The sequence below is a fragment of the Coregonus lavaretus genome, assembly GCF_964263955.1.
Source record: "Coregonus lavaretus genome assembly, chromosome: 13".
NCBI lineage: Eukaryota > Metazoa > Chordata > Actinopteri > Salmoniformes > Salmonidae > Coregonus > Coregonus lavaretus.
The window spans coordinates 36,085,720-36,103,772 of record NC_140000.1 but is presented as its reverse complement, the minus strand read 5'-3'; the positions used below and the strand labels follow the sequence as shown (position 1 = coordinate 36,103,772).

At 41.4% G+C, this 18,053-nt stretch overlaps 1 protein-coding gene across 1 annotated transcript; it reads right to left on the bottom strand.

Moving 5' to 3' along the window:
• Nucleotides 1-15,582: 15,582 nt before the first annotated feature.
• Nucleotides 15,583-17,513, bottom strand: LOC311140141 (islet amyloid polypeptide-like; the record flags this gene model as incomplete). The annotated part of the gene is made up of 3 exons (XM_084175082.1): nt 15,583-15,757; nt 16,812-16,946; nt 17,434-17,513. The coding sequence occupies 3 exons, from the start codon at nt 17,511-17,513 to the stop codon at nt 15,583-15,585; spliced, it is 390 nt and encodes a 129-aa protein (XP_084031208.1).
• Nucleotides 17,514-18,053: the final 540 nt, after the last annotated feature.

The following is an 18,053-nucleotide window of genomic DNA, read 5'->3' as shown; positions in this document are numbered from 1 at the left end:
AGACACACAAATATCATACTCCCAAGACATGCTAACCACTCACCAATAACAGGGAGGTTAGCATTTTTGGGGGGTTTGATAATTGTTAGTTGCTTTTGACTGGAGTAATTTGTTTGGGGGATTGAGAAAACTGAGGTTTCTGTGCACCATGGTGGCTGTAAACTTAAATCCGGGGTCTGTCAAAGCCTTCAGCATCCCTGTAGCCTCGATTCTTACTTCTGTGTTAAATGAACGCGTACATTCGATGTCAGAGAGGAACTTCACAATGCTGTCACAACTTTTAACAACCACTGACACAGTAACCAGGTGTCCCCTTCTCCTTTGGCTTTGTTTGGGTACCAATTTCTGATACACATCGTGGCAGTGGCAGATTACCTGGTTCGAGCTAGCAAAATAGGCCGCTAAGGCTAATAACACCAATGCTTTATACAGCTAGCTAAGAAGCTAACTAACCTCTGTAGTGGTGGGGCGTGAGGCAGAGCTGAGTGAAGCAGCCTCAACGATAAACTTGACCCCTCCCTTATAAATCAAAATCAAATATTACAGGTGGAGGCGTTTCGCGTTATTCACTTAACCTACCACAGATGAGAAGCTTTTTTCTCTCGCTGTTATTGGAAACCCAAAGGAGTCATACATAACCACCCCAGTGGCTTTCCATAGCCCCCCTACACACACTGCAGCGTGCTATGTCCATTGTGCTGACACAGCGCAGCAGAGATACATATTTTACGCCAACCTGTCACTCAATCATTTGAACTTTTTTGCTATTTTTATATAGGGACATAAAACAATTTTTATATAGGAACATCAAATCTAATGGAGTCAGCCAGGGCCTATGACAAGATGACGCCGACGAACATGTTAGCCTCACCTTGAGCTCCTACAAAACTTTGCAGATTTCTACTTTGTCTAGTGTTTTTTCTAGTGTTTTTCTCTCATTTTCTTACTCTGTTTCGTGTATTACTTCATACACCCAGGTAGAACTATTGGAATATGAATTGCTGGGTACTCACTGCAGCGGAACAATGGTCTAGCCTCTTCAATGAGGCGCCTGGTAGCCTGGGAGTCCTACTGAAGGAAAGGAACACGCTGAGTGAGAGGCAGACGTGGAGGGGTCTTAGTGAGTTTGAGACACCGGGCAACCCATCCTCCATTACCGAGCATACTACTTGCCGAGCATACTACTTGCCATTACCGAGCAACATACTCTGTTTTTCTGAGATTGGCAAACAGAATATATACAACCAGCGGGTTTTACAGTTCATCTAGCGGATAGGAAGTGGACTCTCTCTGGCAAGAACAAAGGCGGTGGTGTCGGCATCATGACCAATAACAAGTGGTGCGATGGGGGAAACGTACAGGAACTTCGAGCTTGTGCTCTCTCGACTTTGAATACTTGATCATCAAATGCTGCTCTTTTTACCTTCTGAGAGAGTTCACAGGCATTATCGCCACGGCTGTGTACATCCCGCCCAAAGTCGATACCAAAAATGCTCTCAAAGATCTTCATTGGACCCTAAACAAACTGGAGACCTCGTACCCGGAGGCAGAGTTCATTGTCGCGGGGGACAACACATTGAAATTCCATTGACTACGACTCCATTTTGCTCCTCCTACAAACAAAGACTCAAGAGGGAAGTTCCGGTGGTTAGATCTGTACAACGCTGGTCTGACCAATCAGAATCCATGCTCCAAGACTGTTTTGATCACGTGGACTGGAATGTCTTCCAGGGCGACTCTGGGGATAACATCAATAAATACGCCAACTCATTCACCGGATTCATCAAAAAATGCATCGATGATGTGATACCGATAGTGTCTTTCAAAACCCGAATCAAAAACCGTGGATTGATGGCAGCCTTGTTGGGGAAACTGAAGGAGAGAGATGCTGCTTATAAACATGGCAAGGTGACCAGGGATAATTGTATGGTTAAACAGTGCAAATATGACCTACGCAGATCGATCAAGATGGTGAAACACAAGTATAGGGACAAAGTATGTAGCAGGGGCTTCTAAGAATACCGGATTACAAAAAGAAAGCCAGTCACGGCGCAGACACCAACCCCGCCCTACCGGACGAGCTAAACACCTTTTTCTCATGCTTCGAGTATAATGACTCTGAGCTGCCGAGGAGAGCCCTTGAGGACAACAAGGGCTATGTGCCTACGGTCTCCACGGAGGACGTACTGTATGTAAGTCATTCAAGCGTGTCAACCCTAGCAAAGCTGCCGGCCAGCTAGCTGTTTTGTTTTCTGAAATTCTCACTACAAAACTGGTCCTGGACTTCCTGACGGGCAGTCCCCAGGTGGTGAAGGTAGGCAACATTACCTCCTCCACACTGATCCTCAACAATGGGGCCCCGCAAGGATGTGTCCTCAGTACCCTCCTGCACTCCCTGTATACCCACGACTGCTGGGAACCAGGCTGGGCAGGAGGCTCATGAGGCTGAAGAAATTTGGCCTGTCCCCGAGGGCCCTCACAGTGTTCTACAGGAGCACCATCAAGAGCATACTGTCGGGCAGCATCACAGCCTGGCAGGGCAACTCCACCACCGCTGACCGCAAGGCTCTACAGGGGGTGGTACACTCAGCTGAATGCACCATTGGGTGCACACTGCCTGCCCTCCAGGACACCTACAACTCTAGATGTAGCAGGAAGGCCAAGAAGATCATCAAAGATGTTCCAGTAATTTAATGGCAACTTGTTGCCAGAAGTTAGTGTGAATTACAAATTGTCAGTAAGTTATTGTAAAAATCAGTTACTGGCAAATCGTTTCCAGTAACTTACAGGCAACTTACTGCCACTAGCAATACATGCCAGTAACCTACTGTGCTTTCACTGACTCTTCTGTTGACAACATGCAACATTACTTCTGCTGGGAAAAGGTTTATTACTCTGAGGTTTTAACACAATGCACATTAGTGACATCTGCTGGTCAGCAATGAAAAGCAGTTGAAGTTCATAAAGACGTTTATTACACAATATATCAAATCTCCGAGACGCGGTGGTTAATCGTGGGTCTTAGTAGCCTACTATCTGTTACAGGTTCGCACCTTCCGTGATGTGTCCATTTTTTGCTGTGAATCCCAATCTCTTTTTTGTTGCTGTAAAGAACTGTGAATCTATGGCATTATTTAGGATAGAAGCTTATACCTTATTAAATTAAACAAATTGTTTGAACAACAATGTGCAGAAAGTGTGGTGTCACAACTATTTTTCTAAATAATATGCCTTCACCAGGATTTGACACCTTCCCTGTCGTCTATGAGTGTTCTTGTCCCGAAGACCCTGACTCTACCTGCTGAGCTACCATTCAGGTGACTCTGCATAAAAAATTCCTAACTATACATTGTAAGTACAGTGTCAAGTAGAGGTCGGTGTTTGAAACCAACTTGGAATCGAAGCACCGTAACCACGGCAAAATCAATGGGATCTCGCATTTTTCAACACAGGTTTGAAAAACCAGGTGATCAAACGAAGCTTTGGACGTCATTGATCACGTGATAATGATACTTGTGAAACGCGCATCAGTACATTGTCGGCTCAGTAGTGAAACTACATCGGAGTATTGAAGCTCCGGTATCAATCGTCCCATCACTAGTACACTGTAAAACCGGATAAGTTCTGGCTACTCAAACATTTTAAGGAAACCAATTAAGTTAAGAAACATAAATAGCTGAAGTGAGCAGAACTACCTTCATGTGAGTAATACAAATGCAGTTTATTTTTGTGATGCATACTTAAATTTAACACCCCCACTACGCCACGCCTCCAATAATTTCCCAGTGTGCCTTTTCGATTGAATTGTAGAGTTACCACCCATGACTGTGTTTGCTAGTGACAGAGACATTGTTGAATTCATTCATTTCAGTCCTGTGGCATTCACCAAGTGAGTTCCTAGGTGAATATGATCATAATAATTTAACCATTACACATGTCATAAGGCCTTATACAATGGCCTGAAATTCATATCAGGCCTGCAAGTACGGTTGTAAAATTCCACGAATCTTGGGACCAGGATTTCTGGAAAACATGGGAAATTTAACTGCGTTCATAATGACTGCCAGGGTTAAGAACAGTGGGAGGAAACTACCTAAGCCATTTAAACTGGAACAACCATTTCAGTAACCGGTGCAGAAATTAGCATAACATTTCATCAATCAATCACTCAATGTACATGCAAAAACACAGATATGAAAAACAATTCCCAGGTGGTTAGCTTGTTGTCTGTCGATGTTATCGGCAGAGTCCGAAAACATATTCCAATCAGCGCTAGCAAAGCAGTACTGTAGCATAATCTCTCATTCTGGAGACCATTTCTCAATGGAGCGAGTCATGGGTAATTCCTGTTTGAGCTTCTGCTTGTAAATAGGAAGCAAGAGAACGGAGTCATGATCTGATTTGCCAAATGGCGGACGAGGGAGGGCCATGTATGCTTGCTTGTGGGTAGAATAACAGTGGTGTAGGACTTTATCACCCCTAGTGGTGAGTTGGGCATTACGTGTCTTAATGACGTGGAATTAAAATCGCAGGCAACCAGAAAAGCAGCCTCTGTATGTAAGTTTTCCTGCTTGGTTATAGCCTCGTACAGTTTGTTAAGTGCCAGCATGTTACTTTTCTTGTCCTGAGTTGGAATGTATGGAACAGTCACAGCTGAAAACTCACCTCGGGAGGTAAAAGGGTCGGTATTTGACTATCAGGTATTCCAAGATGGGTGAACAATGGGTCGACACTTCCACCGCGCTCGAGTCAGCACACCAGTTGTTGTTGATGAAAAGGCAAACCCCTCCCCCCTTGATTTCCCCGACTCCACTGTCCTGTCAGCACGGTGAATGAAGAATCCATAAAGTTGGATAGCCATGGGGGATATCTTGTCCGAGATCCACGTTTCAGAAAAGCAGAGAATATTGCATTTTTGAGAGTCCTGTTGGTAGCAAATCCGCAATCGGAGGTCATCCATCTTATTATCAAGTGACTGGCCAGTAGAATGGAGGGAAGAGGTGGCTGGTTCTCCCTTTGCCTTAATCTCACCAGGATCCCTCCCTCTCTTGCCTCTGTAACGTCGGCGTTTCCTTTGGGTTGCACGAAAATTGGGTCGGAATTACAGAAAGAGCCCAGGGCAGATGAGTCAAAGTTGAAGCCGGAATTGAGGTAACTGCCGATCTGATGTTCAAAAGTTATTGTCGGTTGTAAGAAATTATAGAGGATACATTTTGAGAAAATAGACTAAAAGTAAACGACAAAATAATCACAAAATATACAGTACCAGTCAAAATTTTGGACACACCTACTCATTCAAGGTTTTTTCTTTATTTTACTATTTTTTACATTGTAGAATAATAGTGAAGACATCAAAACCATGAAATAACACATATGGAATCATGTAGTAACCAAAAAAGTTTGAAACAAATCAAAATATATTTTATATTTGAGATTCTTCAAATAGCCACCCTTTGCCTTGATGACAGCTTTGCACACTCTTGGCATTCTCTCAACCAGCTTCACCTGGAATACTTTTCCAACAGTCTTGAAGGAGTTACCACAAATGCTGAGCACTTGTTGGCTGCTTTTCCTTCACTCTGCGGTCCGACTCATCCCAAACCATCTCAATTGGGTTGAGGTCGGGGGATTGTGGAGGCCAGGTCATCTGATGCAGCACTCCATCACTCTCCTTCTTGGTAAAATAGCCCTTACACAGCCTATAGGTGGGTTGGGTCATTATCCTGTTGAAAAACAAATGATAGTTCCGCTAAGCCCAAACCAGATGGGATGGCATATTGCTGCAGAATGCTGTGGTAGCCATGCTGGTTAAGTGTGCGTTGAATTCTAAATAAATCACAGCCAGTGTCACCAGCAAAGCACCCCCACATCATAACACCTCCTCCTCCATGCTTTACGGTGGGAACTACACATGTGGAGATCATCTGTTCACCCACACTGCGTCTCACAAAGACACAGCGGTTGGAACCAAAAATCTCAAATTTGGACTCCAGACTAAAGGACACATTTCCACTGGTCTAATGTCCATTGCTCGTGTTTCTTGGCCCAATCAGGTCTCTTCTTCTTATTGGTGTCCTTTAGTAGTGGTTTCTTTGCAGCAATTCGACCATGAAGGCCTGATTCACACAGTCCCCCCTGAACAGTTGATGTGGAGATGTGTCTTTTACTTGAACTCTGTGAAGCATTTATTTGGGCTGCAATTTCGGAGGCTGGTAACTCTAATGAACTTATCCTCTGCAGCAGAGGTAACTCTGGGTCTTCCATTCCTGTGGCGGTCCTCATGAGAGCCAGTTTTATCATAGCGCTTGATGGTTTTTGCGACTGCACTTGAAGAAACTTTCAAAGTTCTTGACATCTTCCATATTGTCTTAAAGTAATGATGGACTGTCATTTCTCTTTGCTTATTTGAGCTGTTCTTGCCATAATATGGACTTGGTCTTTCACCAAATAGGGCTATCTTCTGTATACCCCCCCTACCTTGTCACAACACAACTGATTGACTGAAACGCATTAAGACGGAAATAAATTCCACAAATTAACTTTTAAGAAGGCACACCTGTTAATTGAAATGCATTCCATGTGACTACCTCATGAAGCTGGTTGAGAGAATGCCAAGAGTGTGCAAAGCTGTCATCAAGGCAAAGGGTGGCTATTTTTTTTTTTTGATTTGTTTAACACTTTTTTGGTTACTACATGATTCCATATGTGTTATTTCATAGTTTTGATGTCTTCACTATTATTATTTAATGTAGAAAATAGTAAAATTGAAGAAAAACCCTTGAATGACTAGGTGTGTCCAAACTTTTGACTGGTAGTGTATATAAAATCTTTGAATTCACAATCTCCTGATTTGAGCTGCACTGATCTTTCTGCTGTTCCACAAAGTCTGTAACATTCCCCTACACATTCCTTAACTGTAATACATCTATGCACTTAGCAAAAGAGTTCCATCTGCACTGCTATTTTAGTTATCAGTTAATCTGACTCCTCTCATCATTGATTTAATTAACTTATTTCAGCAATTTAAGGGTTTTCTGTATAGTTGTCTAATGTTGGTGCAGCATATTATTCTGTTTCAATGTTACTCCTGAATCACTATGATAAATATAATAGTTTTTCTTGAGTGTATTTTTACCAAAGCTGATATTTACTTTGAAGTCCAAAGTGCAGGAATACAGGTGAAATCAGGCATTGACACAAATGTGGTGGCACAGCAGAAAGATCAGAATGCTGTGAACCAAGAGGTTGTGAGTTCCAAATCCCATGTGAAGACATGTTGAATAATAATGACTGTAAAAATAAACATACACAATATAGTAAAATGTAAGTTGAAAACACTGTATGTTAAAAGCACTGTGTGTGTATCATGATGACTAATTTTAGTTTTTACATGTGAAGTGTTCCAAAAACATGTTTTCACATGTGAAATGTCACGTGAAATGTTCAAGAAACACGTTTTCACATGATTTCACATGTGAAATTTGAAATGTGAAATCATGTGTGTGAAATCATTCATGTACGGTAGGCTATAGGTGGGAAATCCTTAGAATGGAACGTTTACTCTCCTTCTGTTTAAACGTTTTTCTTGGCCCTGGAAACAGTCACAGAGTTCAGACAGAAAGAAAGATCTCATCAGATTTCATCACCAATCAGGCGTCATACTCTTATGAGTGTGCCCATGTGTCAATTAGTGATACTAATCAGAGTTAAACAGATTTCAATTTTTACATCCAGACAGAGTAGAATCCAATTAATGTGCTGAGAATGTTAATTACCCTGTGACAAGGGGCCGTAACCTCTGACCATTCTGATATGGAATTAGGTAGACACTCACGTCAGGGTGAAAGCTATATAACAGTGTGTGAGATATAATAACCAACCAGATATCCATGACTGCTGCTATATGGTCCTCTGTAGCTCAGCTGGTAGAGCACGGCGCTTGTAACGCTAAGGTAGTGGGTTCGATCCCCGGGACCACCCATACACAAAAATGTATGCACGCATGACTGTAAGTCGCTTTGGATAAAAGCGTCTGCTAAATGGCATATTATTATTATTATTATATGCTATAAGGGCTAATAAACTCTGTCAGAGGCTGTGGTGTTGTTTGATATGCTGGGATTATTAAAAGAGAAGTGATCTGACATTGGAGGGTAAAACACATTTCCGATAGCTGTCTGGTATAATTACGCAGTGGGAGTATAACACAGGTGAAGTGCTACTGATGTGACTCACATTAGAATGACTGGGCCGCTCCGCTCTGCTCCATCAAAACTATTTTTAGAACAAAGTTCTGCAGCATTAGTAAAGATATGATCAATACACTTGGATGATATACTTCCTGTTCTGTTTGTAAATGCTCTGGTAGGATAATAATAGCTCTATCCAGCTATTTGAGTAATAGGCTACACTATCAACAGTATTGATGGAATTAGCTCAAACACTCCATAGAGGTAAAGCTAATATCAACCTACCAGAGTGTTTACAAAAAGTACAGGAACTACATAATCCAAGTGTATTGATCATATCTTTACTAATGCTGCAGAACTTTGCTCTAAAGCTGTATCCACACCCATTGGATGTAGTGACCATAATATAGTGTCTATATCCAGAAAAGCCAAGGTTCCAAAGGCTGAGCCTAAAATATTGTATAAGAGATCATAAAAAAGGTTTTGTAATGATTCCTATGTTGAAGATGTAAAGAAGATTTGTTAGCCTGATGTGTGTAATGAGGAGCATCCAGACGCTGCACTTGATGCATTTATGAAATTGTTACTTCCAGGTATCAGTAAGCATGCACCTATTAGGAAACTGACTGTTAAAACTGTGAAGGCCCCATGGATTGATAAGGAATTGGAAAACTCTATGGTTGAGAGAAATGAAGCAAAGGGAGTGAGTGGCAAATATGTCTGGCTGCACATCTGATTGGAAGACATATTGTAAATTGAGAAATGATGTGACTAAACAGAAAATTGTGTTATGAAACTAAGATTAATTATATAAAGTATGATGGAAAAAAGCTTTGGAGTACTTTAAATGAAATTATGGGTAGAAAGACTAATTCAACTTCATCTTTTATTGAATCAGATGGCTCATTCATCACAAAACCTTTTGATATTGACTATTTCATTGGTAAAGTGGGCAAACTTAGGCATGAAATGTCAACAACAAACTGTGACCATCATATTCATGCATAAAATACCTAATAATTAAAGAAAAGCATTGTAATTTTGAAGTTAGTGTGGGAGAGGTGGAAACATAATTGCTGTCCACAGTAATGAGAAACCACCTGGTAATGACAACCTAGATGGAAAGCTACTGAGGACGGTAGTGGACTGTATTGCCACTCCTATTTGCCACATCTTTAATCTGAGCCTGGAGAAAAGTTTGTCCACAGACCTTTAGGGAAGCTAAAGTCATTCCGCTACCCAAAAATGTGTAAAGCTCCCTTTGCTGGCTTTAACAGCCGACCAATCAACTTGCTGCCAGTTCTTAGCAAACTTAGGGAAAAGGTTGTGTTTGACCAGATACAATGCTATCTCTGTGAACAATTTAACAACTGACTTTCAGCATGCTTATAGGAAAGGACACTCAACATGTACTGCACTGACACAAATGTCTGATGTTTGGCTGATGTCCTGTGTGAATTTAAGTATGCTCCCTCTAATTCTCTCTCTCTCCCTCTCTCCCTCCCCTCCCGGAGGACTTGAGCCCTAGGATCATGCCTCAGGACTACCTGGCCTGATGACTCCTGGCTGTCCCCAGTCCACCTGGTCGTGCTGCTGCTCCAGTTTCAACTGTTCTGCCTGCGGCTATTGAACCCTGACCTGTTCCACAGACGTGTTTCCTTGTCCTGGACCTGCTGTTTTTGACTCTCTCTCTCTCTCTCTACCGCATCTGCTGTCTCGACCTCTGAATGCTCGGCTATGAAAAGCCAACTGAAATTTACTCCTGAGGGACTGACCTGTTGCACCCTCTACAACCACTGTGCTTATTATTTGACCCTGCTGGTCATCTATGAACATTTTAACATCTTGAAGAACAATCTGGCCTTAATGGCCATGTACTCTTATAATCTCCTCCCGGCACAGCCAGAAGAGGACTGGCCACCCCTCAGAGCCTGGTTCCTCTCTAGGTTTCTTCCTAGGTTCCTGCCTTTCTAGGGAGTTTTTCCTAGCCACCGTGCTTCTACATCTGCAGTGCTTGCTGTTTGGGGTTTTAGGCTGGGTTTCTGTATAGCACTTTGTGACATCTGCTGATGTAAAAATGGCTTCAAAAATACATTTGATTGATTGATTGATATCGATAAGATATTATTGACCATCATTTTTTTTTTTACCTCATCTGCCATATCATGGATAGAGAGCTATCTACCTAATAGAACATAGAGGGTTTTCTTTAATTGAAGCTTCTCTATCGTAAACCATGTCAAGTGTGGTATTCCACAAGGGAGCTGTCTTGGCCCTTTACTGTTCTCTATTTTTACAAATGATGTACCATTAGCGTTAAACAAAACCTGTGTGTCTATGTATGCATATGATTCAACACTATACATGTCAGCACCCACAGCTAGTGATAACCCTAAACAAATAATTGCAGTCAGTTTTAGAATGGGTGGCTAGGAATCAACTTGTCCTGAACATACAGTATTTAAAACCAAAAGCATTGTATTTGGCACAAATCACTCTCTAGGTACTGGCCCTCAGCTGAATCTGGTTATGAATAATGTTGCTGTAGAGCAAGTAGAAGAGACTAAACTTATTGGTGTTACCTTAGATTGTAAACTGTCATGGTCAAGGAATATTGATTATATTGTTGTAAAGATGGGGAGAGGTGTGTCTGTGATGAAGAGATGCTCTGCTTTTTTAACATCACATGCAACTAAACAAGTCCTGTAAGCTCTGATTTTGTCGCATCTTGACTATTGCCCAGTTTTATGGGCAGGTGGGGCAAAAAAGGACCTAGAAAAGTTGCAGCTGGCCCAGAACAGAGTCCAATGTCAATAACATGCATGACAGTCTCTTCTGGTTCAGAGTGGAGGAGAGATTGACTGCATCACTCAATATTGGTCTTTGTAAGAAGTATTGACGTGCTGAAAGTACTGAATTGTCTGTTCAGCCAGTTAACACACAGCTCAAAAACCAATACATACCATATAAGACATGCAATCATTGGCCTCTTCACAGTCCCCAAGTCCAGAACAGAGGCTGGGAGATGCACAGTACTGTATAGAGCAATGTAATTCTCTTTTTCACCGCAGGTAACTCAGGCAAGCAATAACATCTGTTTTAAAAACTGATAAAACAACACCTCAAGACACAACGAGGACTGTGAAGAGTCACACGCACGCACGCACACACACACACACACACACATACACACACACACACACACACACACACACACACACACACATTATTCTTAGTACTATTTTTTTTTTTATTTTTTTTTTTTTAAATAGTCGTATTGTTCTTTAGTCGTAGTGTTCTTAGTTTAAATTTGTGTTGCTGTTCCTGTCCATTAGTGTTCTGTATTTTTTCATGTTCTATGTTTTGTGTGGACCCCAGGAAGAATAGCTGCTACTTCTTCAACAGCTAATGGGGATCTGAATAAAAATCATAAATCAATATCTGTATTGTTTACAAGGTTGAAGGCCTTGATGTTTTCATTTTATTACGAACCCTTAAAAAACATGTCTATGTGATGCAATGCTTATAAGGTCTGCAGTGCACTTCTGAAACAGAGCTTTCTGTTTCAATATAATAATACAACATATCCAAAAGTCTTTCAAGGTAATAGTTCTCGGTCAATGGCAATTCTCAACTTGAATTGCCTGTATATTACAGTTTTTCTCAATTGCTAAAACACTAAACCCTATTGTCTGAACCAAATGCTCAGTTGCCTGAACCCACTGATTGAATCAATCACTCTTTTGGCAAAACCATAAGCACTTTTCACCTGTTTAGACATAACTTGCCAACACATTTTCATTGTGATGCACCCGTGCTGCATAATGGTGAGCACAGGTGACAAAAGTCAAACACAATTAGAGCACAGGTGTCACCACTTGAACACAACAACTCAAAATTGATCACACTTGTGGCTAATGATGTGAGGGAACATATACAGTAAGCCAGTTCAGAGAGCACTGGTTTGTGAGGCCCTACAATGGATAGAAATCTGAGAGGAAGAGTTTGTGTGAGAGGAGGTCGAGGTGGTCGAGGTGGTCAGCGAAGACAAAGAACAGTAATATCTGATGAAATCAGAGCTACTGTGATTGACCATGTTCTTGTCCATGGTATGAGCATGAGGGAGGCTGGACAAAGGGTACAACCAAACATCAGTAGATTCACTGTGTCCACCATAATCCGAAGATTTAGAGAAGAGAACAGGTAATTACCTTTTTTTGACATTATAGTACAGTATGTAAATGTTGACAGCAATTACTGTATGACATACTATATACTGTACCACAGTATACTGTAAGTAAATATATGTTTCAGTACATCACTGTACCAATGTACTGTAGTATTGTAATGGAGGGTTGGTCTAACTGTTTGTAGGCCCAGTATTCCATGTATATTTTTTGTAACTCCATGTTCTCTTTTTGTAGAATTGAAAGACTGCCACATGGGGGTGGGAGGACAAGTATGTTCTCCCCACACCAAGAGACCCTAATTGTTGATATGGTCCGTGAGAACAATGCCATTAAACTGAGCGAAATTCAGCAGAAGATCATTGAGGACCATTTAAATTTTGAGGGTATCAACAGTCAGCCTCTCTACTGTTGATCGTGTCCTCAAGCGCAACAGACTGCGCATGAAACAGCTATACAGAGTGCCCTTTGATCGCAACTCAGACAGAGTCAAAGAGCAAAGATTCCAGTATGTACAGGTTGGCATATATCCAGACACATTCAATGTTGATTACTCTAAGTAGTGATTTACTGTAGTGGCCTAAATCACTTTTTCCGTATCACTTACAAAACTATATCTATTTCTACAGAGGGTTTTTCAACTGGATGCAATGGAAAGACCCCATCAATACATCTACATGGATGAAGCTGGGTTTAATCTCACCAAAAGGAGAAGGAGAGGCCGTAATGTGATTGGCCATCGGGCCATTGTTGGTGTTCCTGGGCAGCGTGGTGGCAATGTCACATTATGTGCTGCCATCAGCAATCATGGGGTTGTCCACCATCATGCCAACCTGGGGCCCTACAACACTCACCAGCTCCTCATTTTCCTCAATCACATGCGAGATGCTTTGTTAGGGCAGCAGGATGAGCATCCCATCTATGTTGTTGTTTGGGACAATGTGAGTTTTCACAGAGCCCTCCAGGTTAGAGAGTGGTACAATATGAACCAAGGTTTTATCAATCTTTGCCTTCCACCGTACTCCCCTTTCCTAAACCCCATCGAGGAATTCTTCTCCTCATGGCGGTGGAAGGTATATGAACGCCAACCTTACACCAGGGTAAATCTCCTGCAAGCCATGGGACTTGCCTGTGGTGACATAGGTGTGGAGGCATGCCAAGCCTGGATACGGCATGCCAGGGGTTTTTTCCCCCGTTGCCTGGCCAGACAAAATGTGGCCTGTGATGTGGATGAAGTCCTGTGGCCTGACCCAGTACGGAGACATGATGCTGTGGCTGAGTAATGCACTTATTTGTATATTTTTGTACTTTATTTTTACATGGGCTTACTGTACACAAGTGGCAAACGCATAAGATTTCTGTTTGTTTTTACAAGTGCTACATGTAAATGCACAAGATTTCTGTTTTGTCTTTTTGTACAAGTGCTAAATGCACAGGTTTTTTTTGTTTTGCAACATGCATTTAGCCTACAGTGAACAATAAACATTTATTTCTCCAGCTTCATGTCCTGAGCATTGTGTTTTCTATTTTTCTACGTAGTGTTTAGTGACTGTTCAGTAGTGTTTTTAATTTTGATTGACTCGGGGCACGATTTGACAACATAGTTCAGTTTTGAGCACAGATTGAACGGTTTTGAGGTGAAAGTTTGGTTTTGCAAGAAGAGTCTGAGGTTTTGTGAATGTAGCTTGAAAATTGGGTTTTGTGTTCACAGTTAAGAGAAAAGGAGAGCAGCTTTCAAGAAATGTGTCTTAGCAATCGAGAAAAACTGTAAATGGCCATTGAGGCAAACTAACAAAGATGGCCTGAAAAGCAAAGGTTGCACTTGGCATCTCTATACTGTTTAATCATGCAGACACATGGTTATATTTGACAAACGAATGCTCAACCTGTGGTGCCTGGAGGTGCTATAGCCGCACTGAATTGGTTATTTCACTCATACATACTCTGTCCCTCCCTGCCGTGATATTGATATATTTATAAAAAATGTATGAGCTGTTTGGAAGGGCCTATTTTTTTTATTCTGGAGTGCTGTTAAAAGACATGTCCAACTTGCTGTTAGCAGCAAGCAATGATCTCTAAATGGAAGGAATATGGTGATGTGGTATGAGAGATGGCAGCCTGCCTGACTGCCGAGCTGGCTGGCTGGATGGCTGGATGGTATGAGAGAGAGAGAGAGAGAGAGAGAGAGAGAGAGAGAGAGAGAAAGAGAGAGAGAGAGAGAGAGAGAGAGAGAGAGAGTATAATGGAGTACTTCAAAGTGTCATCTGTGGTATTGTCACAGATAGACAACTCTCATCAGCAATCAGTATTGCAATGCATCAACAACATCTCCGTCAATGTGAATTACCCCTGTCTAATTGACTACTCTTGATGTACATTATCCTAGAGGTAGGCTATATGCGTGTTATTCATATAAAGAGTTTGACACACCTCTGACCCCTATCACACAGTGTCAGCCATGTTTGGGGGCTTAATGGCTGGTCTGTGTATGGCATCATCAGCTAAATTAACCTCTGTGCTATTTTTTCAAACACAGGTTAATGTAGTGCGTCACACCTTCCCCCTCCAATACCTGAAATTACATATATCTGTTGAGTAACTCATGTATTATACTGTATGCCTGTGTGTATAATATGTATGCCTCATTGAGTCTACATGTTGCCTTTCATTTATAAGTATTCATAAGCATAATAGTTTGTTCATGATAAGTTAATGCTTTATTTAAGATATAAAATAACTCAACATTGTATCTGCATGACTGAAACTATTAATGATGTGCAGTGAAACCAACGTCTTTCAAAAATCTTTCAACTTTATTACAAAAAAAAAATAACCAACACAACAGACAAACAGAAGGACAAAACTTGTATTTTATATGCCCTACTTGTTTTTTTTTTTTTGTTTTTTTACATTACATTTTATTCACATGCCATTGTGGGGTTAGTGTTGAGTTGAACCAGTTAGGCTCACAGAACAGAGACTAGTATCTCAGCCTCTAGTCGGATTTGTGTAACAAATCCTTCTTTATTATTATTCTATACCAAAAGGCACTGTTTTTTTCTGAAGTTTATAAAATAACCAAAAACTAAAGTTAATGATACATAACCATCATTGTTGTTTTGAGAAGTATACATTGGCCTTTACATGGTGGTGTGGTCATTTCAGCTGAGCATATCCTACATCAGTGGGCTTGAACCCATGCATCACTAGAGAGGCAGATAGCTGGGAGGCTGCAGTAGATCCCGTTTCCCGTAGGTGCTGGAGCCTACGTTGGTGGGGGCGTACACAGTGCCGATGGTGTTGCTGGAGCGGGTCAGGAAGTCGGCCAGTCGCTGCGTCACACAGGTAGCCGTGTTGCACTTCCTTTTCTCTATGTGGTGGCTAATGGGATATAGGAGTATGGCAATCAATTAATCCAATATCTCAAACAAATTTTGCATTACTTATCTAAACATTTATAGAGTGGTATAGATCAGGAAAATGCAGCAAAGTTATTGGCCTACCAGACATACTGTAGGTAAGTAGATAAAAATAGCCACCATAACAATAGCCTACTATATGATACTAATATGATAATATCCCTACTGCAGCTACTAGTAACAATAATAGTAATAGCAATAAACTAGTATTATTATTAAGATCACTATTATTTAATTTGATTTATAATATTCTTATCACTATCAATTGAAATATTAGGTGATTGTTCCTCCCACAAATTCTGATCCACATGAATCTTCACTGTAAAAAATAATAATTTAGTTACTGGTTCCACATACTTTTGTTTTGTTTACTCAACTTTCAGTCAAAGTGTTAGCTGAACTTACATTTTTTTGTTTACCCAAACTGAGCTTCCAACTTGAGAAAACGTAGGTAAAAATGTGGTTAGGGACACCCACACACACAGTGCTTTTAACATACAATGTTTTTAACCTATATACGTATTTCATACATGTTGACATACATGATGGCATTGTGAATGTTCATTTATACATGGTGGTGTAGCAGGAAGATAGGAATGCCGTGAACCAAGAGGTTGTGAGTTCAAATCCCAGGTGAGGACATGTTGAATAATAATTACTGTATGAACATGCACAATATAATCATGTTTATGTAAATGTGTGTCAAATATGTAGGTTGAAAACATTGTATGTTAAAAGCACTATTTGAATGTGTGGGTGTCCCTAACCTAGATTTTTCTTAAGTTGGAGCTAATATTTGGGCCAACTATAAATGTTCAGTTCAGATAATATTTCAGCATATTTTGACTGACGAGTTGAATAAATTAAATAAAGGCTGTGGACCCATTTACTAAACAATAAGGAGTAGATTATTATAAAAAAATGTACAGTGTTTTGTCCACAAAATTATCAACATTTGCACTCAATCAACAAATCAATAAAAGAGGTGCAACTTATATAATAAGGTGCAACCTTACCTGTTGACAGATGTGAGCCCTCTCTGCAGCCGCGCGCCAATGAGGCCGAGGAAGGGGTTGGAGACGATCCCGGGCACGAGCCAGCCTTCTCTGTCCAGGAGCGCGCTTTCCTGCTCGCTAGATGAGGTGAAGTACCTGAATCAAAATGAGAAAAGAGCCAAACCGTCACTCCGACCGGTGACTGATGCCCACTTCAAAACATCAGCTCAATTCTCGAGGGCGCAATGGAGTGGCCACTAGTCCCCCTCCAGTGCCCACTTGATCACTTTTACGCGATCCACATATTCCTGTCTCTGCCTTGGCAAGACAAAACCCGACCTCTCGGATGTCACGATTGCAATGGATATTCATCTCAATGATCTCATCAATGTCATTAGCCGATATTAGAGTTAGACTACCCACGTCGTTAATTGATTTCTTACGGTTCAAGATGGATGATCCAAATTACGCACAGCTTAAAACCGGTGCTATATCAGTTGAGTGATTAATTCACCTGCGAAATTAAACCCGCTTCCTAGTGACTATTTAACTTTGGACGACACTGCACGACACTTGTAATTGTACATCACAGAAGTGGCACTCAGAAATAACGGAAATAACTGAGGCAGCTTTTCGCTCTCACCTGTTGCTAGGGGCGGTGGCGACACAGCGCAGCAGCACGAGAGGCACCAGAAGGAACACGGGCAGCTTCAGGTGATACATCGTGCACGCAGGATCCCTGCATGAAAATAAAAGATGGACAGTCAATAACCACACATGCCATCGAATTACAGGAGTAGAGGGATGCACATGCCTGTGAATACTGTAACCTACACCCATCAAATATGTTCAGTGTATGCTACTAGAACACTTTAGAATAGAACGACAGCAGAAACAGTACAAGTTCTGTAGTCTAGAGAACCATGCAAACCAAAGACCACCAAAAAGACAAGCCACACAATAGCCTACCCTCAACTCCACAGGGAAAAGAGAGAAAAAGACTTGGGATAGTATAATGTAAGGTGTCCTGGTCTCCAACTCTCTCAGTTCAAATATGCATCCTAATGGTCTGGTTAACTCACCCTCAGTAGTTAAACCCAATTGCCAGTGGTTCCAAAGACAGACACGGCTACTGACAGTGGTTTCTAAGACTGTCACACATACACACACGCTCACACAGATATAGGCTTCACCGTCAACCACTTGTGACATCACCCCCTCCAAATATAGTCCTGCGTTTCCATTATCAGGGATGAGGTTCAC